Source organism: Sebastes umbrosus, chromosome 20 (genome assembly GCF_015220745.1).
Source record: "Sebastes umbrosus isolate fSebUmb1 chromosome 20, fSebUmb1.pri, whole genome shotgun sequence".
NCBI lineage: Eukaryota > Metazoa > Chordata > Actinopteri > Perciformes > Sebastidae > Sebastes > Sebastes umbrosus.
This window is the reverse complement of record NC_051288.1, coordinates 5,259,241-5,286,097: the sequence shown is the minus strand read 5'-3', so window position 1 is coordinate 5,286,097 and position 26,857 is coordinate 5,259,241. Positions and strand designations below refer to the sequence as shown.

General features: G+C 40.8%; 2 protein-coding genes across 3 annotated transcripts; one reads left to right on the top strand and one right to left on the bottom strand.

The window, feature by feature from the left end:
• The first annotated feature begins 7,225 nt into the window (after positions 1 to 7,225).
• Positions 7,226 to 15,495, top strand: LOC119479499. Of its 2 annotated transcripts, none has more exons than XM_037755172.1 (3): positions 7,226 to 7,377; positions 7,464 to 7,545; positions 8,925 to 15,495. In XM_037755172.1, the coding sequence occupies exon 3, from the start codon at positions 9,058 to 9,060 to the stop codon at positions 15,223 to 15,225; it is 6,168 nt and encodes a 2,055-aa protein (XP_037611100.1). In that variant the 5' UTR covers positions 7,226 to 7,377; positions 7,464 to 7,545; positions 8,925 to 9,057; the 3' UTR covers positions 15,226 to 15,495. The 2 variants fall into 2 exon arrangements, with proteins under 2 accessions (XP_037611100.1, XP_037611099.1); XM_037755171.1 differs by having other exon boundaries at positions 7,228 to 7,377; positions 7,461 to 7,545.
• A 3,242-nt stretch (positions 15,496 to 18,737) lies between these two features.
• Positions 18,738 to 23,708, bottom strand: LOC119479568 (bone morphogenetic protein 2-like). The gene is made up of 5 exons (XM_037755333.1): positions 23,026 to 23,708; positions 22,271 to 22,410; positions 21,895 to 22,011; positions 20,768 to 20,957; positions 18,738 to 19,411 (listed from the first exon to the last, which is right to left on the bottom strand). Exons 1-5 carry the CDS (start codon positions 23,333 to 23,335, stop codon positions 18,996 to 18,998), a joined length of 1,173 nt encoding a protein of 390 aa, XP_037611261.1. The 5' UTR covers positions 23,336 to 23,708; the 3' UTR covers positions 18,738 to 18,995.
• Between the last annotated feature and the right edge of the window lie 3,149 nt (positions 23,709 to 26,857).

Sequence of the window (26,857 nt, the reverse complement as noted above, 5' to 3'; positions counted from 1 at the left end):
CTGCATCAGACAACATGCAGTAAATATGACAGGACTCATTCGATTGACAACATTTATGGCAATACATAAAGACAGGCTTAAACAGGCATAAACACATAAAGTCCACCTGCTTATTTTAGACCTAGCTTGACTTGAGCCTGCTGGTAGGCATGTTGGCAGCATTCCAGAGCCAGACTTTTATAACAATTACGTGGTGACACTGAAGCCCTTATGTTCTCTTCCTTCAATATCCCTAACAAGGTAACAAGCAAGTCGAAAAAAAATGGACACAAATTTTAGATAATAGAAAGCAAAAACTAAAAATATGTTTTATAAAGAACAAAATAATGTATGTATATAAAAAGTGATCAAATCAATCAAATTTATGGGAAATGGGATCTTCCTTTACACAGACCACCCTATTGTAGAATTTTAGATTAAACTGAATAGATGAACAGATTTCAAACAGTTCAATTCAGTCTAAAGAACTTATTTTACGGTGAAAACAAAGTTGAACATTTAGATTATTAGTTAACTGTCCACTGAAGAGTGTAAATACTCAGCTTATAGTGAGCAAGTGTGGCAATTCAGGCTGTTCTCACACACCGTTCATAGTTAAACCTACGAGAAGTAATGTACTCAAATTCGTATATCGAACAAAATCATTTTGTGTTTAATCCACGTAATCGTGAACCAGGAAGTATAAAGACCGACAAAACACTGCCCGGGAGACCGGTGTTCGCATCCCGTGTGAGTCACGTAACTTCCGCACTTAAGTTACCCCACTTCCACGATCTTTTCGTAAACCTAACTAAGAAGCTTTGTTGCCTAGACCTAACCAAGTTGTTTCCTGTGTAGTTATTTTAACCCAAACCACGATCTTTTCCTAAATCTAACTAAGAAGTTTTGTTGCCTAAACAAACCAAGTTGTTTCCTGTGAAGACGGAAGTGTATTTTGAAAAGACGCATGTAACAAGCGGAATTGACACATGTTGCTGGACATTTGTAGGAAAAACGCATGAAAAATGAGGAATAACTTTTCGTAAGATATACAAAAGTTGTATGTTGGCGACTGTGTTTAGATTCAAGGTCATGAAATGCCACTTTGATTGGTTATAATCAGACATACTGAATGGTTTTAGATTATTCTTGGTTCATGTTTTGTTTCCTTGGCTTGGTGCACACAAACTCCACGTGATCATAATCGCGCATCGACAGTCATTCTGACACCCACCATGTCTGATTTTGCGTCACACGATTAAGCGGCTAGAGTGGGATTTCAAATTGTAGACATGCAAGGGAAAATATAGGAAGGCGACATCCAATTTTATGCCAAGATACCAATGAGCCAGACACTCAGCTGCTCCTGCTCAGATGCCAAAACACAGAGGAGTGGTACTGCGGTCGGTTAGGTATGACCGTAACGGAGAGTGGAGCAGGGTGTTGCTGAAACAGAGCATACATGCTCAGCAAGTGGCTATCTTACATTTTATAACCCCCAGTCGCATTCCTCTGGCAGCTCTGGGACCTGGCCTGTTGTTACTGTATGTGAGATTGTAAATGAGAACCAACGTAAATACTGTTTCAGCAGAAATCAGCCAATCAATAAACAAGGAAACTGAACAACCTGTGACATTTTCACCGATCATTTTTCTGTCAGCATGTTGTAGGTTTTGATTAGATTTTGTTGTAGGGGCAGGAACGCGCATTTCCTCTCAGTGATCGGCACAAGAACGAGTACCTTGCCGAAGGTCATAAACTGGACTTCAAAGTGTTGGCTGTTGCATGGAACCTGTGACTAGTCATGGGACAATCTATGTGTTATGTATCAGTCTATGGTAATTTCAGCTTAACGCACCCTGAGTGTTGGCAGAGATAAAGTTTCCAGTGACCAGAGCGCGACCTCTTACATAATGTGTCAATGTGTCCAGCAAGCATGAGCAGCCCCAAGCCAAGAGACAAACGCAAGTCTTGCAGATACAATTAATATCACATTAACATTATTGGTAAAAAGCCTGAAACCGGCAGCAACACAAATCCCTTTGAACTTTAATGAATTGATTTGTTTGATTTCAATAAACTATATTTCCCTACAAAGGAGAAGAAGCAGTGAAATAGAGAAAAAAGGGATTACATTTTTCAGGCTGGCCGGCAAACCATGTAAAGGTTGTAGCCTAATGCCTTCATATTATGCCTTTTAGACTTCTTATTTTACCCCCAACCTAAAAATGTATGATTGATTGGTGATATATAATGACACCACCGTCCAAAAATGGCGGCGCCGCCCCTAGAATGCACCGCGATTCCCATTCACTGTTACTATGATGTTGGAACGTTTAGAGCTGGTTGGCTAACAAGCTTAACTTGCTAATTCCCACTGAAATGCTAAAAGCTTTTTAACTAACTTCAGGCCTTTCCCTCCTGGTCAGAACAGATACAATGTCTCTCTGTTCTTCTATCGTTAACATTTATGTTGAAATCAAAACACTAAGCTAATTTGCTATTTAATACATTTAAATACAGCTAATGTAGCTTAACCATATCAAACTGTGATTTCCAGTCAGAAGCCAAGGTGGCAGCCCCTGGGATCTTAGCTAGCTATTTGTTTTAGCTTCAACATGTCAGTTCATAATTTTTTAAGACAACAGATGGGGAAAAAATAAAGTAATTTAACTTGGCTAGCCTTGGCTATCTCACTAGCTAACTTGTTTTAGCTGTATCTTTGTGGCAGAGAGTGTAGTGCAAGTAAGATATAGAAGTGTAGTGACTAAAACATTTTTTTTTGCGCTGTTTTGTAGTTTTGTATGCTGTTTTCATAGGAATTATACATTTTTATGGGACATTTATTTTTATATGAAAAATAAAACATGTGAAAATGTGAAAAAAGTAAGTAGTTTCTACGTGTTGGCTTCATATGGCAGTTTACCCTTATTACTAACAACTGTCAAGATGACCTTGCTGAAATCTAATGGTCTTTACCATCATTGTAAAAAAAATCAAAAAGCTCACAGGTCTCTTTTGACCTCCCTTCTAATAACACTACACAGCATGCGCCTACTCACCTTATCCAATTCATCAACCAAGCATTATCACATCGATATGACTGAGAAATATTTACTACAACATACAGATAGATGTCCATTGTACTCACCAGTGATGAGGACAGCCCTGATGACAGCTGACAAACACCCACACGTCTGAAATGCTCTCATCTCTCGTGGCGTTTCTGGGCAGCTTACCGACTTCTTGAAGCGCTGCGAGTCCTCTCTCATATATAAGATGAGCAGCTTCCTGAGCTTGTGGGTTTCAAAGCTTTGCTGATGAAAAGATTACGCGTCTACTGTATCTGACTTTTGTTGAATGTGTAAGCTGCTGTAATGAAAGGCCCCTCACAGTTCTTGGGATGAGTATTAACAACAGTTTTAACATTGACTAGTAAGAATTATAGCACTTCAAACATTGGAGAACATTTTAATTTAGGCCATTTAAGTTTTTATGTATTCTTTCATGTATTTTCAGCTTGCACCTTCTGACTGATGAGCAGCACGATATGGTTGACAGTGATACTTGTTGACATAGATTGTTAGATGTAGGTTACTGATATGGTTGTTTGCCAGATGTTAACACAGCAGCCGTGATGCTCCTCAGGTTGATTACTGCCAATAAAATATGAAAAGGTCAAGGTCTCAGCTCAAACTAGGCTAGATCCAATTGATAGTGTGTCTGGCAGTTGGTTTTTCAAGCATGTTTAACATCTCAACTTTTTCATTCGATGATGACGGGACTGCATTTGCAGCACGTTAATGCTCTCCTTTGATTGGTCAGTCGCCTACCATATCGGCCCTCGAGGGTATCAGTTATTATGGTCCTGTCATCACTCCCCTCACACAAGGCAAATAATGTCTGGCTGTGTGATGAAGTTGGAGCTGCTGGCTGCAGTCTCGGCTACTTTTTTAGTTTTTATACCTAATCAGAGAAGTACATTTCTTCCAGACAGATCACAACACATTTACTACCTGTGAGGAAACACCTTTACCATCTTGAAAAACAACGTAGGATCTGTGTTTCATTTCTACTGTGACCTTTTTGACATTTTCATTTCACAACATTTGCTGTTGTGTTTGCTGCCATGTGAAAAAGTAATACAGGTCCTCTATAACACAAAGTTATTTTACCATCATAACACGTACCCTTTGTGGTGATTATACTACTCACTAATCAGGATGCATTGACATAAAGATAACAACATAGAAATACAATTTGTGTGTTAAGTTACAATGTTTCTCTGTCACTATATCTTCATATCTTCTTCTGTATATGATCTGTGTCAGCTGTCCTATAGAGTTACCATACCTGGGTTTACCAGCCTGTCAGTCCTCAAGGCCAGTTACCCCCTCTGCCTGTCTCTCCCATTTCTCAGTGGGCATGAAGGAGCATGAGCCTGGCTGCTTGCTGGCTCCCTGTGGTTTCACAGCCAACCAGAACACATGTGGGTGTCAGTCATAAAGGGCACAAACAAAGACTGAATCCTGACCCTGGTGGACTGGACTTCATTCTTTGGTGTCTGTTGTCACCTTTCTGTCTGCTTTTAAAGCTGTTCTCTTTGTATGACAGGTATATTATGAGCCAAAGCAATCAGAGATGCCGGTCAAATCTTTTATGAATGTGATAGACCAAAGAAATCTGCTCTACGTTGTTTATATTCATGTATTTTACAACGGTTCAAATGATATCTTGCGAAAAGTTATTCCTCATTGTTCGTGCGTTTTCCTACGAATATCAATTTCCGCTTGTTACATTAATTCGGTCTTTTCAGAATAAACGTCCGTCTTCACAGGAAACAACTTTGTTAGGTTTCGGCAACAAAACTACTTGGTAAGGTTTAGGAAAAGATCGTGGTATGGGTTATAATAACTATGGAAGTGGCATTACTTCAGTACGGAAGTTACGTGACAAATAAGACAACGTTGGGGTTAAAATAACTACGGAAGTGGTGTAACTTAACTACGGAATTTACGTGACAAATAAATTAATGTTGACTTCTGGTTTCACACAGGATACAAACGCTGGTCTCCTGGGTGAAAGTCTGGTGTTTTTTTGACCCACCCATCCTTCCCGACCTCCCTACATGGCATATGCCACTTTTTATACTTCTCGGCTCATAATTACGTGGATTACATACAAATTGATTTTGTGCGATATATACGAATTACAGTGCATATATTTTTTGTAGGTATAGCTACAAATGGTTAATATGCCTTGTATTTTATATGCTGCCAACAGTCAGCAAAATATATCATCACAGCTTCATCATGTGTTAGTTTACGCACTACAGAGAGCCTGTCTCCTGCTTTTTCATTGGTCAGATCTGCTCTATCCCAGCTCACTCATTGGCTAGCCTAAATTATGAACTTGCCTCAGACTGTATTGTGAGAATTGTCACGTGACAATCGTCACTAACTTCCAAAACAAAACACAGTCTCTTGGTTAGAAGTCCGGTCTTTGTTGGACCTATCCACCTACTCACCCTCCGCCATAAATGGTCTTTCTTACTATTTATATGACATCACTAACTCTTACCGCAGGATTTATACATGGATTTGTTTACATTGCAGTCAGTACAGGATACATGCTGTACAAATAACACGTGGAAATCAAGAAAGGCCTTTTTGTGCGAACATGCTGAATTGTTAGAGTTAGATTTTGGTCGGAATTCCACTCCAACTCCTGTTATAGCATGGGTTAGCTTTTTGGCTAAGGCCTATAGGGAATTACTGGGTAGCTGGCGCAAGCACTGGGTTTAATTTGCTGTTGGAGGGTTGGAGACAAAAAGAGAAAGGTGAGAAAAGGGTTAGAGGAGTGGGTAAGGGGGGGCAGGCCCATGTGAGGCCTTATTCTGGGCAACACATGAGTGCAGACAGTAAAAGGGAAATGCCCTCACATACAGTACCTCTGCTCACAACATGATATTCCCACACAGCTTAGCAAGTAATTCTATCTCCATTAAACAATGCAGGGACTTTTCCCTGTCAAAATGAACCCACCACATTATTGGAATAAAAAAAAAAATGTATATGATTTGCATAAATGTTTTTGTCCATTGCATATCAAGAGAGAACAGTGACCTTTTTAACCTGATTGCATGCACTTTGACTGAGACATGGTTCAGGTTTACAGTATTTGTCCATTAAACATAAAATTTGAAGACCATTTATTTTTGCAGAAAATAGCATGTGTTACTGCGTAAAGCTTGTCAACTAACAGGTGCAAGGTTAGCATTTGACTGATTAGCTGAAGTGTGGAAGGTGCAGTTGGTGGAGACGGCAGGCTGTTACCTTTTTGAAATACAACATGACAGAAATAGACCAGCTTAAATATGGCACCTTGATGGAGCGCAGCCAAACACTGTGGATGCACGGAGCCATGGAGTTGTTGGGGCCAATGAGGGCTCAACAGAAATTGTGATTCCATGCTTTCAAAACTCATTTTGTGGCCAATACTCATATTGAAACAGGTGCCACAGATGATGGCGATGCTATATACAGGCAGTGGGGCTATGCATATTGTTATCTCATGACATATAAAACCAAGTTGAGCCACATGGTATTTAATAAACACGCCACTTTCTCCATTTAGGGGATGCACAGGGTCAACCTTCCCATGTGACCTCATCCATTGACTTCCTCTGACTCACTAAGGGCAACAAGACAACAAAATGCCCCCCCCTCCATTTCAGCTGAATCTCACAGCAACAACAGCTGCATTGGTCCTAAAACTAGACTACCCAGTCACACACTTTCATGTCCACAACACGGCCTTGTAAACAGAGCTTGACCAACAGGAATTAGCCCAGCCCCAGCATAGTCATATCAGTCAGCAGACATCCAGCCACATCCAGCTACCAATCTCCACTTTAGGGACTGTTGCGCTAATTTGGAGTTGTGTGATGCAACGGGTTATATCAGAAAGCTTGTTTCCCTGGGTGACAGAGGCAAAATGAGTCACAAGCTAAATGTTAGCTAATGGTAAGTACATCCAACCCCACGACAACGCTTGTATAGTTCCCACCAAGACTCAAAGTATTGATGCCTCATCAAAGGCCCTGTCATCTTTTCAAAGGTGCCTAATGGTAAAGAGTTGGTCCCATGAGGGAGCCTATCGGTCCTCACTGCTTAGTTACAAAAATAACCAATGACAGTGTCCATTTCATCCTGCTGGCCTGCCTTGCCCTGCTACTCGACACCCACTGGTTATTCCAATGTGAGCTAGCTAGCTGCACCCTGTGTTGCTGCTCAGTTTGGCCACACCGACTTGCACGTCTATTTTGGTATCTTCTGAGCTCGCTGTCAGGAGCCCTGGCCACACCAGTGCATGGATCTGAGAGCTTGACTCACTTTGGTGAGTTTTCTTTGTTGCTGCAACTTCAAGAAAAAGAGTTTGTTTGCTATGAAGGACGACCGCTAACTAGACTTTGTTCTCAGCAGGTGATTCTGCACTGGATTCTAGGATTTGATACCACGGTCTAGATTGGACGGTTACACTCAGCATGAAAGACCTATCACCAAGGTGAGGGAGCAGTGTGATTATATGGATGGTTTGCAAAAATACTGAGGGCCAGTGGACAGAATGTAAGATATAAGAAGTTTTAGATTTGGGTTAGACTGTCCAAATAGACCTACAGCACAAGGGGCCCTGGATTTTATTGCTATAAAATCATTACACATACATGCCGTCATATCATTTTTACACAGGAAAAAAATAAATAAAATGATATTCCAAAGGTTGCACCTAAATACAGTATAGTTAATTTGGCAACCATTCCTTGGGTATAAATACACAAGCAGATGCTGGGAAAGTACCGTGGTTGCTAACTGATCTCTGGTTATGAGAGCTGGTAGACTGTTGGCGACCAATGTCTCCTGGAAAGCCAAAACATTCTGGAAGTCCGTCTAACGATACAGTAAAGTCACTAAGTTCTAGCAATATTACCTGGTTTGTTCGGTTCTAATAATAATAATAATAATAATAATAATAATAATGATTTTTCTTAATGGCTATTGTAAACTCACCTACATCTCCTCAATTCATCCTTGTCTGTGAAGATGAACGGTTCATGACAACTGCTTTCAAACTATACACTTTTAATGTAGTCTACAGAAACAATCAAATACACCACAGAATGTCTGTGTTTATATTTGTCTCAACCTCATCTGCTTATAAGGAGAGTCATGGTTATGTAGATAGTTGAAGAGTTGAGTTATATGCCAGTGGCTATTCTCCCAGGTCAGGAAATATAAATGGGTTAATGAGCTATTCTAAGACCTCACCCAGATAGCTAAAGTATAAGCTACAGTAGAGCAGCAGCTGCTAAGGCGCTCTGTGACTGATGTGATGATTTGCATGCATTTCCTGCGCTCTGTGGTGTAAATCTGCAGGCATGAATATTGTTCTGGACCTCTGCAGAGGAATTGTCTAGATATCAACCCATTAAATGTGAAAAAAGATATGATTGCATTTGAAAGGGACCACTGTGAAGCATGGGTCTTTCCTTTGAAAGGCACACATGAACAAAGAAAATGTTCATCTTTTCTAATAACGTTCCTATAAATGGACTAGGAGCTGCTCTCATAGCCACCAACAGTATGCTTAGTGCTCACAGCTTAAGGCACCATACAGTGCTTAAAATAGCCAAGAGCATGGTATGAAGTGTTTGTCTGCTGCCTGCATAGTGACAGCATGCCCGAAGCCGGCACATATCGTGTACATAAAGGTCATTGGTGCAATCGGAGTTCAAAACTTTTTATAGTAATCGTCAAACAAACTTTTCTTAAGTTTTTAAACTGGACAAATTCTGGAATGATAACTGTTTACAATATGCGAGTGAGTAGATTGGTTTAAAGCCACAACTTTTGAACACCGACACTAATTTCATTGTCTCGTTTTAGGAAGTTCACGTATCCCACCACTTCCCTTATGCCAACGTGAGCTGGACGAAAACCAAAGGGTCTACAGAGCTGCAGGAGCTGTAGAGGAGGCAAATCGGGTGATGCACGAGACTGAAAGAAGGTTGCTGACATCATGAGCTGCGTGGAAAAGCGACACGTGAGCCATCGGGTGGGGAGCATGCTCCACCATCGCTTCCCCAATGGCTTCACTGACTTGTTCATGGACGAGACCGACCGTGAGGTCAGCAGTCTCACTGATCGGGCCTTCCGAAGCCTCTGCGTTGGAGATGACGCAGTTTACAATGACGAGTTATTGTATGGATACTCACCTTTCAGCTGCCACAAACCTTTGGCGGGGGAGCCTCTTAAAAAGACTCAAAACAAGGAATCTAAAAAGCAAGGGCAAAACAAAACTGACAAAAGCTATGCCCAGCCGTGGAAACAGCAGCAACAGAAGAATATATCCAATATGTCGTCTTTCCTCAAGGCATTAAGTGCCACAGAGGAAAGCTGTGAGGGGATGTTGATCAAAAATGGAGGTATGACAGACTCTAACGGGGAATCGTGGGATAAGTCTGCACTTCGCAGCATCCAAAGAGAGCTATCGGAATTCTCCCCGGATTATCACACCAATCTCACAGATGAACATTACACGAACCATCATCGGCAACACTCTGGTGATTCAAACAAAACAGGCAAAGATGCTGCCCCTCCCTCTGGGAAATCCTCAAAGAGCAAACATGGGAAATCCACTGTCAAACTAAAGAAACTTAACATCAAAAACTTTTTCCTCCACAGTGAGTTTAGCCCTTTCCAAACATGGAGAGATTTTAACCGGTTTCCCTTTGGCCAAGAGGACACCTCTATTCTCCCCACAGATAATATCCCTAAATGGTACGACTTGCCTTTTTACAAGGAGCTGACAGAGGCACACAGAAAAGAGACTTTGCACACAGAGGAGGCACAGTCATGCCAGAAAGCAGCCGTTGAGCCCCCTCCTCCTACTGCTTCTAAATCCATCCCTCCCCCTCCTCCGCCAAAGGTCCTGCCAAAGCCCACAGCTACTCCGGCTGAGAAGAGGTGCTCATCAGACGGAGGGGATGGTAGCGCTGCCCCCTGGAGGCGCAACAGGTCCAGGGCAAAAAGTGTGATTCCAGTCAATCAGGCTGGTATACCACATCAGGAAAAAAGTACAAAAACAGCAGATGAAAGTCTTTGGTTGGCCAAAAAGGAAGCTAGATCTGTGGAGGTGAAAGCAGTTGAGGAAGTCAGCTCTTTGGCGTCAACTCCGTTCAGCATCTGCCAGCTGATGACTCCTCTCATTCCCTCCAGACAACCAACGGAAACATCAGAAATCTTCAATGCTGTCCTATCGCCTTCCTCCCTTGACTTCCCACTGAGACCACACTCTGAGGCCAAACTGACCCCTGAACCTCCAGTCAAGCGGGACAGCTACAAATCACTCGCCTCCAGCATCCTCTTCAACCTCAAAGACAACAGGAAGAGGGTGAAAAGCCGATACAGCCCTCCTAAATTCAAAACACTTGAAGTGCCTGAGGGTGGCGCCCAATCTCCACAATCAGACCATCTGAAATATCCACAAGCTGGCTCTGAGGGCTATGCATCTGGCTTAAGCACTCCTGCGATTTTCAAAGATGGACAGACAGTTTGCAGTCCTGTTTTGGAATCTAACAGCACCCCAACCATTGGTCATACTGAGCATGATACAGATAGACCACTTTCAGGAGATTATTTGTTATCAAATCTATTGCAAACCAAAAGGGAGGCTGCGGGTAGTCTTGGTGAGGAGAATCCGATCTCCCCCAATATACACTCGAAAAAGCCCAAGAGTCCCAATGCTAAAAAGCAAAACTACCCATCTCTGAAATTGTACAAGAAAGTCAGCCCTGTTGACAGTGATATGAAATATCTCCCAGTCCCTCTGAGCCCCAGCGCTCCTGTAGACATAGACCAACCAACCGAGGCAAATGAACTTTCACCACTCACGCTAAACAAAGAACACTCTCTAAAATCACCGCCAACAAACACAGGGCTTTCACCGAATACTTTAAATGTCAACAACGATCGTTCACCCCTAATTTCACCCCACGCAGTTGAGAAAGAGGGGTTGTCATCAAATGTATCAGCAGGGAAAAGAGCACCAAATGTACCAGACAAAGCAAAACGACCTGCGAAAGACATTAAAGAAAAAGACTTCAGCTCTAAGGAAAAAGATACTAGTGGCCAACCCATGAGTACAATGGATGTGATCAGAGCAGCAAGGGAAGCAATTAACGCAGCCAAAAATAAAGCTCTGTCTGCAGCTCAGTCAGATAGCATCAATAAGCCCATTTCAGACGTAGAAGAAGTGAGGGAGAAAGAAATAGATAAGAAGGTTGCCAATTCAAAAGAAGTACCAGAAAAGAACAATGCTTTATCTCAAAGTAGAAATGAAGAAACACTGGTTGGCAAAAAGGGTAAAGTCAAGAAAGAGCCTCCGCCAGTTCCAAAGAGGAATTTTGCTAAATCTGATATTCAACTCTCTCTTGACAAACAGCCAACACATAATGTTGACAAGCTCACCAATGGGGATTTGGGGGATACAAAATTAGATTTACTGTCGAATAAAAATGAGTCCATCCAGAAACGGGGCAAACACAAACATATATTCTCGGCCAGACAGAACAATTACATAAAATATCAGAGATATGCAGAGACGGATGATGAACAAGGAGAGGAGTTTGAGGAAAGTGATCTGAAAGTGAACACAGAAATAGAGGCGAATGGGGAGACAATGCCACGAGGAGAAACTAGAGATAGTGAGCATATAATTAATGATTTGCATGCTTTGAAAGAGCTGCAGAGAGTGAAGCTTGGCGATCGTGTTCTCGACAATGCAAAGAAGAAATTAGGCATTGTTAACATAGACGAGGAGGCGAGAGCTAAGAATGATTTGATCTCAAGGGAGCTAAGGAATATTAAGAAGGGTATGCTGTCTATGAGAGGAAACACAACGACTAAGAGAGAACTATTTGCACAGAAAGAGAAGGATCAGAGCAAGCCGGAGACTTTCACAAAGGTAGACACCAACTTCATAGTAAACAAAGCACTTATAAATGATAATTACGACAGAGCAAAAATGGCACTTGAAGAGATCATCTCAGACAGGCAGAAGAGAAAGAATAAATTCACAGAGCAGGATGCAAATCCAATATTCGATGAGAATGCGGATGAAAGTTATGTAACAAGTGTAGAGCGACGTAAAAAAGCCATGAAAGACTCTATGACAGAGGACGAGGAAAAACAAAATGACAGCACTCTAGCACTAAAAGAGAAAGTTTTAAAAGAGAGGTTAGGTGATCTAAGAGACCATAATCACATGAGACAGATCCTGTCGCAAACTGAACCTAGACTTGGTGAGACTCACAGATCAGGTGGTAGGTTAGCGCTATCTGGCAAAGACAAAATTGATCTTCCGAGCTATGAATCAGAAGAAGTGAATTACAGACAAGTAGTGAGACAGATATCTGAAGAAAGTGGAGAGAATCTGATCCATAATGATGGCAAAAACGGGGATGCTCCTCCTGTTCCTCCCAGGAGCAAAAAGGGAGGGAGTAGAAGAGATGGAAGTGTTACTATGGAGACAGATATTTTGAAAGATTTAGTAGAAGAGGATATCTTTAACATAGATGTAAAATGTGAAAATGGTGAGGTACGCTTAAAAGAGCTGCGGAGTCCAGGTGTGCGACAACAAGTAGATAGTGACCCGTCCACAAGAGAGGCCGGTCAAAGTGAAACCAGTCCTTTTAAAGAAAGGTGGGATAAATCCATCACAGTAACTGATGCTGAAAATAGATTGTTTTTATCACCAGAGTTTAGAGGAAACGAAAATAGGGCAAATAACTTGCAAGCAGATAAGAGCCCAACAAGGGAAGCCACATTTGAAAACACCAATGCCAGGGCACAGGAAATATACAAGGTAAAGCGGAAGGCTCCTTTAAAACCAGACCACTTAAACACACCAAATGACAATGCAACTAATAATTTAGTGGCAGAAGAACCTGACAAAATAAATAAAGCTAGTGAGGAAATAAATATGGATGCAGAGGCTCTCTGTGAAATCCCCAGGGGTATATTATCACCCTTATTATTGGTAAATGGCATTAGCGTCAATCAGAGCCCACCTGATCAAGCCAGCTTGTCCTCAAAATCATCCTACTTTTCTGTGGAGAGCGCACTGCACAGAAATACTGAGACAGAGTCAAATGTTTACCACTCTCTAGAGAACTTGATTGGAGAGGTGGAGGAGGTCGATGAGATGCTGCGGAATATTTCACGAAACACAAAACAGGATTCGGACAGGGCGGAAGTGGATTATTATTCTTTAAGTGATCATGAAAGTGAACCGGAGGCTGTAAAGCGTCCAATTAACTCTCCTCGAAAGGAGACAGAAGTTCTGTACGCTGACAGCAAAGAAAGAGATGATACCGAGGCAGATCAAACCTTAGCTCATGATGAAGATAGTCAGATGCCAATGTCACCCTCCAACATGTTCTCACCAACTTTGGGGATTCCTGCCTTATTTAAGGTCAAAGACAACACTTTCAGTAATAAGTCAAAGTTGAAGACTGTGCAACCGTGGACACCAAGAGGGAGTCTGAGTGCTTCCGAGAGGGGAGAGGAGGTACATCAAGTAAAGCAAATTCCAGAGCTCCCTCCGACTAATGAACCAGCCACCAGAGGTAGCACACCAATCCCTGAAGAAATCATCAAACCTAAGGAGATTCCACCAACAAGTTCACCTCCGCCACTGCTGTCTCCTTCAAATCTACAAAGTGAAATCCCAAATAAACCACAATTTGGAGTGTTCCTTGCTGTCCCACAGGAGGAAGACAGATTGTCTGGGGTGAGTCCATCATCTGAAGGTGTGGAGAGCTTAACAACCAGCACAGCTGACACAGCCGACGAGATGGGAATGAACGCTAGAGTGTTGAAGGTGCCCAGTGAACGGTCTGGGTCCACCTGCAGCGGTAATGAAAGCCAAACAGGGCTGCCTAAACCACCAGTTGTCTTACCCAAATCTGAAAAGGGTGTCCTCAAAGCCATTAAGCTGGCAAATAGAAGGATGAAGAAGGAGGAGGCCCAGAAGTCCTCCAACAAGTCGTCTCAAAGCAGCAGCAAACATCGGGTGGATAGACACAAGGGTGACAAATCTGAGAACAAAAGCAGCAGCAATAGAAGTAGCAAGAGCATTGAGAGAAATCACAGAGAAAAGATTGAAGATGGCCATCGTCACAGTGAAAGTCACCATGGCAAAAACAGTGATGACCAGAGTGAGCAACCACCCCATGAAAGAAGAGACCGATCAGACGTGCGCCACAAGACAAGAAGACAGAGCCATGAGTCGTTGGACAGCAGTACCCAGAAAAATGAAGCACTACCCAGTGTCGCAACAGAAAGACAGGGCCGCAGCAGCAACAGACACAATCGAGACAAGCCAGAGCAAAGACACTACAGTAGCGATAGGGTCATCAGTAATGTACCTGTGTACAAAGCTCAGCTCAGCGAAAGACCCACGTCGGACAGGCCATTCCAACGATCACAAAGCATTGATAGATACTTAGGAGATAAAGTGGAGCGCAGGCTCAGCGCAGATACGTCAGTCAACGAGAAGCTCGATCCGAGGACCCAGCGCATTGAAAAATCCCTAATGGACGAGCTTCAGCAGAGAGGCAGAGCCAGAGACAAGGCGAGCAGAGACAACCCATTCAGAAGGAGTCACAGTATTGATGCGTACCCTAACCCTAATCCTAACCCTCACCCTTCAACCCTCTCCCGCCAGTCAAGCCACACCAGCCAGCTTTCTCGCCAGTCGAGCATTGAGCACACCATTGTTACGCAGTCCTTTCCTATGACCCAACGTAAGATCCTCCAGGATCCAGACTCCGGGCAGTACTTCTTTGTAGACATGCCTGTACAAGTCAAAACGAAAACCTTCTTTGATCCTGAAACAGGAAGCTATGTGCAGCTGCCAGTCCAACCGAGGACAACAGAGGGTGCTGTTCCCCAGGCATCCCCCTTAGGGGTTTTGACCCCACCTCTGGTTGTTTACCATGGCTTTGTCCCGGTGCCTCTGTCTCCCATGGCTCATAAAGCTACCATCCAAGCCCCTCATATGGAGCCAATGTTGAGGCAAATGCACTGTGCGGAGGGACATCCATATTTAGAGCCTGTGTATGGTCAACATGACCACATGTTAGGGGAGTTTCTAGGCACTGAGGAGCTGGACTGTCCGAGCTGATAGGCCATGAGGTTTTAAAGGAAGAATCCACCCTCCGCTTACACTGTTTTACCAATACCTGTTTAATTATGAACAGTGTTAAAGCATTTCAGGGTGGATTTTGCCTTTACGGTTAAGTGTCTGACGCTTGTATTGCTTAACTTGCCTTAAAGAGGACCTATGATGTTTTTTGTGCATGTAAAAGGTCTGCAAAGTTACAAAGCCCAAAGTCAACGCCAAAAGGAGTTACTCTCCCCACAGAAACACTGCTCCTGAACAGCTTCTTCCGTAACGTGGTGATGTCACCAAGTAACACATTTGCATATGACCTGCCTCGTGGCTAGTTTGGCACGCCCTCAAACAAAGCTGGTTAGAGCAGAGTCCGAAGAGTTTAATTTATGAGAAAAAGAGCATTTTTTTTGTACATTAAAGCATGTAAACATTTCTAGTCGAAAGTATGCACTTAATAATGAGCATAATAGGTCCTCTTTAACTTACATGTGACACAGAAGCTGCATGGGCTTTGTGAAGCTACTGAGGCTTCAATTGGTTTTGTGTGGAGGAACGAGTTGAGTGTAAACTGACAGGAGATAATTAATTTGTGAATTAATGATATCTGTTGTCGAATGCTGTTGTTTGAATGTGGGTTGAAGGATATGTGTAAGATAATGTGCAATTTCTGAGAAAGATAAGGGACATGGGCGATCCATGTACATAATGTATTTACGTGTAAACAGAGAGGGTAAGCTTGAATTTAAATGTGGACTATTTATTGTAAATGCTGAGAGTTTCTAATATACAGCAAAAGTGGTATTGGAGTCTCCACTGCTTTTCAGGTATTGTGGCTTTTTGTTTTTATTACCTGCAAAGTTTGTTGCCTTGAGATTTCTTTTTTCACCAGACAGTTTGCAGTCACTTAAGTTGTCATTAGAGATACTTGAAACTAATAGAACTCACTTTAAAAGATTGTCTTTTATTTGTATGTTATTGATTTTAACTGAACAACTAAACAGTAAAAACATATTGCATGTTAAAGTTGAATTTGCAGTTGCACCGGTAAATGTGTTTGATACAAAACAATTTTCATTTTTATTGTCCAAAAGCTTGAACTGGCATCTTTGCAATGATTTTTTTTTTTAATATGCAGAGGACATGAAGAAGAGTTGGTTTAGCAAGTTTGTTGCATTGGCATTTTTTCTAAACTAGAATAAAGCAGGGCTGTACTGTGTCTGTGATCCATTCCAATAAAAAAACAACTGTTGTTACAGATTTTTATTGTACTGATGTCATTCATTTCACTGCAGTGGCATTCTTTATCTAAAGCATATGCCTTTAAAATAGAATGATTGTTGATTCAAATATAATTCAATTACAGATAAAAGTGACATTGTTTTTATATAACGCTCTTAGCAAGTAATGAAACCCATGTGGTCACAAATGTTGCATGTGCAAATGTGCACAATTGGATAATGAACTCCTTGATTGATAAAAACGATACTGATTTAATTAGTGAACTCATGAATCAATGTCGTTTTAAAGATTATTGTTCTACAAGGATGTTTGTATTTTGGTTTAAAGTGGTTCTATAATTGTCCTTTTATAACATTGTGTCCGTTTTTCAAAATATAAGCACGATCTGATCCAGATACTGCAGAATTACAATAATGGAGTAGGTTTTGTTGTCTTCAACCAGACTTCTATCTCGCCATCTATTGGTCAGTTACTGTAACGACACGAATGAACTCAATGAGAAAGTGAATAACAGCCTGTGTGTTGCTGTAATGTACTAATCTCTACAACTAAATAAATAAGAACCAAGACAAAATGCAGAGTGAGTTTGGACGATTCTTTCTGTCTGGATCAGGGTTATTACAGCAAACTAAAACTGGAACTAAAACAAAAATAAGCAGTGAAAAATATTTTTAATAAACTGAAACTAAATAAAAACGATATCCTTAAAGGAAAACTGAAACAATATTCCCTGGGTAAAAAAATTATAAAAATAAACAAATTCATTTCAGTTTCCAGCAAGGTAAAGTTTTAGTTTTTTAATTATAATAAAGCACCATCGAAGAAAGGAGACAGCATAAATATCTGTCAACTCTCGTGATATTGAACCACAGAAACTGAATGGACTTGATATTCCAGGAGATGACGCTATGCCGCAATTGCTTCACTAAAGACATGATGTGATGATTAAACATTATGGCCATTCCTACACAGTTCTCCAACCATGTATTTTATATGTCTATAAAGCTACATACTTCTGAGACATTATACGTGGCCCTAAAAAAAATAAACTAAAACTATTTAAACTAAAACTAGCAAACACACTCTGAAAACTAAATTAAAATTCAACTAAAATGGAAACAAAGGTCAAAACTAAAAAAATAAAAACTAAATAAAAATTCAAAACTATTAGAACCTTGGTTTAAATAAAATCTAGACCGAATCTCCTCACTAACTGTTTTGAATTACAGAGGTTCAAAAGGGCCAATTCGTATTTACCATCCAGCTGCTCATCCTGCCCTGGTTTTTGAATAAATCTGAACCTAACCTTCTAACCTAATCAAAACCAAGTATGCAAGTACCGATATCCTAGCAAGCTAAAAACTTAATCCGAGAGAAGAAGCGGTGGTAGGTTATTAGATGTCTTATGAACCCCTTACCATGGGTGGGCTACCATGGACAGTGTCACCAAGTCAAGGCCCTTCAGAAGACCTTAAGGAAAGTCCAGGGGGGGGCGAAGATTGGAGCAAATATGATTAAAAAAAGTTATTTATATATATATATATATATATTTCTATATCCTGACAGTAGTGCATGAGACAGGTATTCTGAAAAAAATCATGTGCCTCTGTGTCCTCCGGTGCTCCTAATGGCATCTGCAAGATTTCACAGACCGGAGGAAAACAACCAATCAGAACCGAGCTAGAGCCTTGCCGTCTCCGAGCAGCTGTCAATTACTCGCGAACTCCGATCAAACGGTCAAACTAGGCAGCGCTGATCAAATATGAATCAATATTCTGTTACTGTAATGCCCATTTCTCGCCTCAAATGTTTTCAGAAACATCTTGTAGTGTTTAGCTGTAAAATGAGAAAGTTTTTGACCTGGCAGCCATGTTGAGATCAGTTGAGGAAATACCAAGCACCGCCCACCAGCCGGAGCAAACTTCCTCCCTAGTTTGACAGATTGATCGTAGTTTGTGAGTGATTGACAGCTGCCTCCGTTGAATAAACAGCCAATAGGAACGCTCTCTCTCTTTGAAATGACCTGTGATTGGCCAAAGTCTCCCGTCCCGGGCTAGATTTTTTAAAACCTGTAAACAGAGCCATGAGGAGGTGCAGAAGTCTAGTTTTCTCTCAGAACACTTGAATTACATTATGCTTAAAGGTTATTATGGAATTTTTGCCCAATGAAGCCAAAAACATTCCGCCTACTGCCGCTTTAAGTAACACCCCCTACCAACCTGCAGCGACGAATGCATTACTATTCCAGGATTAAGAGCAAGAAATAAGGTCACTACAACAGTATTTACTTTCAACTCTGGTATTCAAGTCTGGTGTAAATGTATTTGGGCACGATCTCATGAGACCTTTTGGAATCCCAGGACTAAACTAGACAAAGGATCACTGATTAATATCTGAGGAATAGTTGGTTTATTTCTCAAAATAATACAATATTTAAACATAGGCACGAAAATACAGTGTTTTAATCAACTCAAGCAAACCCTTTCTCTCCCCATCCCTCATTGTCCCACTGTTAAAGAATACAGGAGATGCTCAGCCGGTCAGTGGCAGCCGCAGCTTAATGCCACCATGTCGTCGTACTGCTTCAAAACCACGTTCTCCTCGTCGTCAAAATATAACAAACTGATGGACTGGAGTCTGTCTGGAACACAGCAGGGCGCTTCCACCTCATCGCTGGAGAGCTTGAGCGCGTGCATGATGGAGCGCACCGTAGCGTGGTTGGTCGCTCGGAGGCTTCCCCCCAGTGGGAACGGGCAGGAGCCTTTGCAGTGGTAGGCGTTGTAACCCCGGGGAGAGATGATCCAGCCGGACCAGCCAATCTCCTCAAAGTCGACGAAGAGGGGAACCCGCTGGCAGGACTGGGAGCGGCTGTGGGGCGGGAAGCCAGGAGATGCACGTCGTCTCCTGCTGCGGTGGTCGTGGAGCTCAGGTGCTGCCGCTGCAGGTTGGGCTTGTCCTTTGGAAAGAGGAAGGTGATCACATTGGGTTAGAATAGCAATATATATAAAGTATAAGTATTTCATTTTTGACATCTGTGTTATTCAATGGACAGACAGATGAATTTGCTGAATTCAAACAAGATGTCAAGTTTTACAATAAGATAACACTTTATTTTAAACCTGCAGTAGGCAGAATATTTTTGGCATCATTGGGCAAAAATTCCATAATAACCTTTCAGCATATTGTAATTCAAGTGTTCTGAGAGAAAACTAGACTTCTGCACCTCCTTCATGGCTCTGTTTTCAGGCTTTAAAAAATCTAGCCTGTGACGTGAGACTTAGGCCAATCACAGGTCATTTCATAGAGAGAGAGAGCGTTCCTATTGGCTGTTCATTCAACGGAGGCAGCTGTCAATCACTCGCAAACTCCGATCAAACAGTGCTATTATGTTACTGTAATGCCTATTTCTCTGGACACAGAGGCATATGATTTTTTTTTCAGAATACCTGTCTCATGCACTACTGTCAGGATATAGTGACTAAATTTGGCAGCAGTTGTTGAGCTTGGTAGCTTAAAGGTGCTAAATGCGAGTTTGGGAGCATTTCTATTGCCTCCACATGGCTCTCAACATGGCAGCGGCTGAGCCGGCTGCTCCTGGCTAACGGTGCTAACAGCACTAACAGTGAAAACTACACCAACGCTGCTGACAGAGCTAACAGTGTTTACCTGGGGGAAACTGGAGGGTGGGTGCTAAGCTCCCGCAAAGACGCAATCGGTCGGGACGGCCTTATCAGCTGTAAATGCCGTATGAGAGCAGTGCAGAGCAGCGGCCATGAGCTTGCCAGTGGGGCACGCTCACATGCACGAACATTCCCTAAAACCATATGCGGCCAGCCCAGCTATGTCAACAAAACAGATAGAACTAAACTCGGATTACATTCTCTTTTCAGGTACACATTACTCCACTATATCTTTACACAGCAAATAGTTGTTTGCTGCTATATTAATGATCTGGGAATCTTATAGAGCACCTTTAAGAGAGGCAAGGGGACATGTGATTGGCTGAAAGGTGAGAAGGCGGTGACAACACTGTCAGAAAAAGTGACATTATTTCAGCTATTATGAAACTGGATGATGAAATATTGTTTATAATAATGATTTGAGTTTTAGTAATTTCTGCAGTTATTTCACAAATTGTTGGTTCATTATATATTTTATTCTAATTAATATTTATCTATTTTTTTAAAAATGAATTTAATGTTGATATTTCTGGTGTTCCATACCACTATGCTACCTAAATGCTAAATAAATGACCCTCTCATGTCCATGTTCAACATCTTCCAACCTGTGTAACACACACCCATCACCTTACCCAGGTAGGACTGGTTTGATGCTCCTGTCCTCCCGTCGTCTGAGAATATGACCAGGTAAGCATTAGTGTCTGTCAGCTCTCCGTTCCGCTTAGACGAGGACACCACCGACTCCATCCAGTTCCCAGAAGGAAGTGTGGTCACTACAAGGATGCCGTTATTCTCCTGACTGTTGCGGATCCACTTTGACACCTGACATTGAGAACGAGATTGAACGGGTTAAACACATCAGAAATATTTAAGAAGACAAGTTTATGAAGTAACTGTTTAGTGTGAACAAATGACCTCACTGCAATCAAACACAGATCTAAATACATGTTTGCATAATATGGAGGATGAAACCTGCCAAAATAAAAAAATAAATGAATAACAAAATAAATGACTCGATAAATAAATAAATATGTCATTAAATGTAGCAAAAATATTAAAAATAGATGTAGCCATTGATTAATTGATAAGATGTGACATAAATTGATATTTCTGTTTGAATTTCCTTCTTTATATATTTATCTTTGTCTTAATTCTCTTATTTATTTACACTTCTGTTTAATTTTCCTTTTTCATTTATTTATGTATTTATTTTTTAAATGTAAATATTTATTTTTGCATTTTTTATTTATTTATTTAATTTTATTGACAGCCCCTTCATTTGCATAATGAGGCAGAAATGTATAAAGAAATGTGTAAAGAAATGTATAGAAGAAAAGAATGCATAAATAAATAAATGCATATATACAAAAATATATACATACATTTAAAAATCAATATAAAATAAACAAAGAAATAAATGCAAAAATAAATAAATAACAAATAAACGCAAAATAAATAAATACACAAATAAATATAAGGGAAATATTAAACAGATAAGACAAAGATAACAAAATAAAGAAGCAAATTAAAATAAATATCAATTTATGTCACATTTTATCGCTAAATGAATTGCTACATTTATTTTTAATATTATTTTGCTACATTTAAAGACATTTATTCATTTGACAAGTCATTTATTTTTTTGGCAGGTTCTGTCCTCTATAGCATGAAGTAAAAAAAAAAAAATCACCAGAATAAACAAACATTTTTTTTTTTTTAAAAATACAATAAATTAAACAAAAAATATGGAGGGTGTTACCGTTTGAGTGACATTGAAGACTTCCCATCCCTGTGTGTAAAGGGGCACCAGTCTGGAAGTGATGAGATTTCCTCTCCATGGCTTTACTTGGCTGTCCAGCACTTCATACAGATCGACCTGGATAGTCACAACACAAAGCTCTTTGTTCACTAAACTGTGTTTAATTTAAGTTAAATGTCTATTTCAACTAAATATCTGCAAACACTGAAGCAACATGACTGTTCTCACTTGGTCAGAGTGGTAGATTACTCCCCAAAATACTGCTCAGGATAACTAAAGTATCTGTCACATAGCTCTCTGGTGATGTTTCCTCATTCAAAAGTTCTACATCTACATGTGATCGGATTAAATAATGTCACCCAAAAAGGCAATTTACCTTATAGAAATGAGGCCCATATGACTTTCCAAGGTAAAACTTCTGTTTCTTTCTGAACCACCTGAACTCCGCTTTGATCATCCTCTCCTCTCTGCCGAAAGACGACAGGTTGAACAAGTGAAACCTCTCTCCAGCATGACCTACAGGCGGAAGAATATGTTAGTGAAACCCTAAAAAATAATCTTTTGATAATGGAATGTAACAAAGTCTTTAATAGGAGCTGTTTAACAGGGACATAAGCCGTGCGTAATCATAATCATAATCAGAATGGTGTTTATTGCCAGGTGTAAGAGGTATACACTAGGAATTTGCTTTTGTTTTGCTGGTGCAAGTCAAACAGTATAATAACAAAAGAATAGATAAAAACGTTAGAATAAAATAAGAATAAAAAAATTGAATTCTTACCAATATACAAATAAGCTATATGATGATCGTGCGTAATTGGACGTTTGGATAACAATTACGCAGACGAATACATAACATTTAATGCTGCTGTACGGCTTAACAAAATATTCGTAGTCCATGAGTGAAGATCAGTCTTGCTCACCTTTATCCTCGAAACGTTAAAAGTAATGTTTTGATAAAGGAATGTAACAAAGCCTTTAAAATGAAATGTTTAACAGGGACATAAACCGCGCGTAATCGTGCGTAATTGGGCGTTTGGATAACAGTTACGCACTCTAATCCATAATATTTATAGCTGCGGTAAGGCTTATTGTTCTCACAAAACAATTCGTGAAGATCAGTTTACTCACCTTTATCCTCGAAACTCCTCACTGTGTTTCCTTCCAGGATCTCCTTCTGGCTCTTCTTGGATCCATCGGAGACAGTCACCGCGTTAAAGAGATCCAACATGAACTGAGGCGCCTTCTTGTGCGGAGCCGCCGCTCCTCGAGGTAAATCCTTCAGGTGGATCAACGCGTCCAGCTTCTCGTCCAGTCGCCCCGCTGCTGTCCCTCTGTCCAGCGGGAGAACCAGCGGGGTGACGCACCGCAGCTGGAGACCGAGGACCAGCCAGAGGACTAGCCAGAGGACCAGCCAGAGGCGCACAGCTCCAGTTGACATGTTTTTTGTTTTTAGAGTGAGACAGAGAAAGCGGACTGAGGTCTACATTTGCGGGACGGTGTGTGATAAGGGAGCCCCTAACCCTTTGATGACAGGCTGTCCCCTGTATTCACTAACACAAGGACATGATTGGGTCCTGATTGATGATGGAGAGACGACACAAAGGAAAGGTGAAAATGGCCCTAGAGTCAGCTATAAAGATAAAAAATAAATAAATGACTTTTTCCCCCTTAATTTGTATGTCCAGGTTACAGTAGGTCAAAGGCCATTTGGCCCATTCTACCAAATAGAAGTTTATCAAGAAGCAGACTCGTGTTTTTTTTAGATTTATGGAGGGTTTCTAAGTCACTAATGCAGGCTGTTAAAAGATCATTCCTTCTGATAGGAGTCACCATGGAAACTACTATAATATACTATAATAACCCGTTTGACCTCATAAAAACATATTAATACTGAATATGGATACATTATTTAATATATGAAAAAAAGAAACAGACAATGAAAAAAAACATAAAAAGTTGTATATAAATTTGTGGCAATAATACGTTTAAATAAATACAAATTTATTTAAATAATAAAATAAAATTAATAAATTTAATCATAATTTATTATTAAATAAATAATTCATTCAATTAAATATATTAAAATTAATCAAATAAATATGTAGGATTAAACCTTATTATGGAGATGCATGTTTTTTTTTTTTTTTTATTACACTGCTGCATTACAGTTGTTTTATAACAGGGGCCAATTAGCGGGCCAACCAAATAAAGTTACCCCATTATGATGTTTTGTCGCCGGCGCTCCGCTTCATGTGTTTCTCGGCCCAGCTGTCTGTTATCAGCATGAGGCCAGTCGCAAGAGAGCAAACGAAACAGGAGAGCCGTGACGCAAATAGAGCGAAAAGCTGCTTGTTAATGCGCACATTTCCACAAAACGCAGCCGGTCATCGTGTCCCCCCCTCTCCTCTCCTCACCCTCCTCTCCTCCGTTACTGTTTGGACAGTGACTCAGAGAGTTAACACCGAAATCTGCGTGACATGTTTATTCGTCCGTTAAGATGAATCCGAGATGATCTACAATCAATCAGATCGAACAAAAGGGATCAAATTCCCAAGATCATCATGCTGATCAATAACGAACCTCACCCTCCACCCCTCCCCCATTGTTGATCAAATTCAAGGCCATTACACAGAAATGATGATCCCCTCATTTAGGGGCCCATTACTCACGTTTAAGGCCCCCATAGTGAATTGGCCCTTCTCTGATCTGTCTTGTATCACTTAGCAGCCACACTGTCAGATAAGACAGCAGGATAGATTATAGCAATAAACACTGTAAACAACAAGACACCAGGATCAAATGATGATTGGATTTGCTAAAAAAAAAAAAGGTGTTTTTTTCTGCATTTCATGCTGTATGATGTGATTTTTATTGTTAAAAAAAGTGACACTTTCATCTTTGTTATCTGGGGAAAAAAGTTAAGTGATTACTCAAATGCTAACAAACTTAAAGCTGCAGTAGGCAGAATGTTTTTGGCATCATTGGGCAAAAATTCCATAATAATCTTTCAGCATATTGTGATTCAAGTGTTCTGAGAGATAACTAGACTTCTGCACCTCCTCTTGGCTCTGTTTTCAGGCTTTAAAAAAATCTTTTGACTTTGACCAATCACAGGTCATTTCATTGAGAGAGCGTTCCTATTGGCTGTTCATTCAACGGAGGCAGCTGTCAATCACTCGCAAACTCCAATCAACCGGTCAAATTAGGGAGGAAGTTAGCTTCGTCTGGTGGGCGGTGCTTGGTATTTCCTCAACTGATCTGAACATGGCGGCTGGGTCACAAACTTTCTCATTTTAAAGCTAAACAGTACACTACAAGATGTTTCTGAAAACATTTGAGGCAAGAAATAGGTATTACGGTAACAGAATATTGATTCATATTTGATCAGCGCTGCCTAGTTTGACCGTTTGATCGGAGTTTGCGAGTGATTGACAGCTGCTCAGAGACGACAAGGCTCGGGCTCGGCTCTGATTGGTTGTTTTCCTCCGGTCTGTGAAATCTTGCATATGCCGTTAGGAGCACAGGAGGACACTGAGGCACATGCTTTTTTTTCAGATTACCTGTCTCATACACTACTGCCGTTTAATAAAAATTACTTTTTTTAATCATATCTACTCCGATTTTACCCTCTGCTGCTTTAAGGATATATCAGGAAGAAAAGCAGTGGAAATGAGATGCTGAGGAAGCATTTACTTAAGGTGCAGTGGAGAGCAGCACGACACATGTTGGCTCTGTGTCTTCCTGTGATGTATGCGATTGTGTTCCTCTGTACACGTGTACTGTATGTGTGTTTGCGTGTGACGTCTGGCAAGTGAACGTATACGCGACAGCTGGTGGGTGTGGGGTGTCCTCAAATGTTTACACTGACCGTGTGCTGATCACAGATAGACTTAAAGGGAAACCCTCTGACGTAGATCCACGGGGAGCTTCACCTAATAGCAAAGGACAGATGATGGTGTCCTGTGCCTGTGGCTGAATTTGTAGACAGTCTACTGTACGGGAACCTCTACAATCGAGCTGGGAGCCATAGATAGGAGTTTTTGATAAATATGTTTAGAGAGAGATACAATATCATGTTATTTTCAAATTAAAAGAATAGTTTGACATTTTGGGAAATATGTATATAGATGAGAAAATTGACACCACTCTCAAGGCCGTTGCACACCGGGGGGCGTGACGAATAAACAACACGAAAATGTGAAATACTTGCCTGCGAATATTATATGTCGAGGGCTATTATTGTGAAAGGTTAGAGTGGAGGAATGGAGCGGCTGCCTTTTTCAAGGTTAAAAGGAGAAATAAAGTTTGCCGTTTTGGTTCAGACTACAGAGCTTTTGTGTTGTTGTTTCATAAATATAGGTGCAACTCAACCCGTTTCGCACAACAAAATTGGTTGATGCCTTTAGTTGCGTTGCGAAAGATCAGAAAATTGACCCTATTCCAAAAAAAATGCGCCACTTTTTCACCGCATAACATACGTGTTATGTGTGAAAGTACTCATGTTAAAAACAACTGTTCAAAAAATAATATTGACGTGAGAAATAATCGCATGAAAAAAACACTGTCGGTGTGAAAAGACCTTTATATTTGTCATTTAAAGGTCCCATATCGTAAAAAGTAAGATTTTCATGTCTTTTATATTATAAAGCAGGTTTAACTGCTTTATAAATACTGTTAAAGTATCGAAGCGCTCAATATACAGAGAAATACACACAGCCCATATTCAGAAATTGTGCATTTGAAACAAGCCGTTAGGATTTCGGTCCATTTGTGATGTCACAAATATACAATATTTAGACCATTTCACAGTTTTAAATGTAAATATTCTAAATGTGTCCCAGTTTATTCGTGGTTGCAGTGTATGTGAATGTCATCAGCTGACAGGAAGTAAACATGGACCCAAACTGTTGCCAGGCAATGCAATTCTGTTGCAATTCCGTTGAAATGCACTCAAACGGAG

What these genes read in the sequence shown, in the direction of transcription:
- LOC119479568 (XM_037755333.1), bottom strand. Translation starts at nt 23,335, where the DNA reads ATGTCAACTGGAGCTGTGCGCCTCTGGCTGGTCCTCTGGCTAGTCCTC. An exon ending in GAGGAGTTTCGAGGATAAAG is followed by an intron (nt 22,411 to 23,025) that starts GTGAGTAAACTG and finishes TTCCGCCTGTAG; the next exon opens with GTCATGCTGGAGAGAGGTTT. An exon ending in ATGGGCCTCATTTCTATAAG is followed by an intron (nt 22,012 to 22,270) that starts GTAAATTGCCTT and finishes GTGACTATCCAG; the next exon opens with GTCGATCTGTATGAAGTGCT.
- LOC119479499 (XM_037755172.1), top strand. Translation starts at nt 9,058, where the DNA reads ATGAGCTGCGTGGAAAAGCGACACGTGAGCCATCGGGTGGGGAGCATG.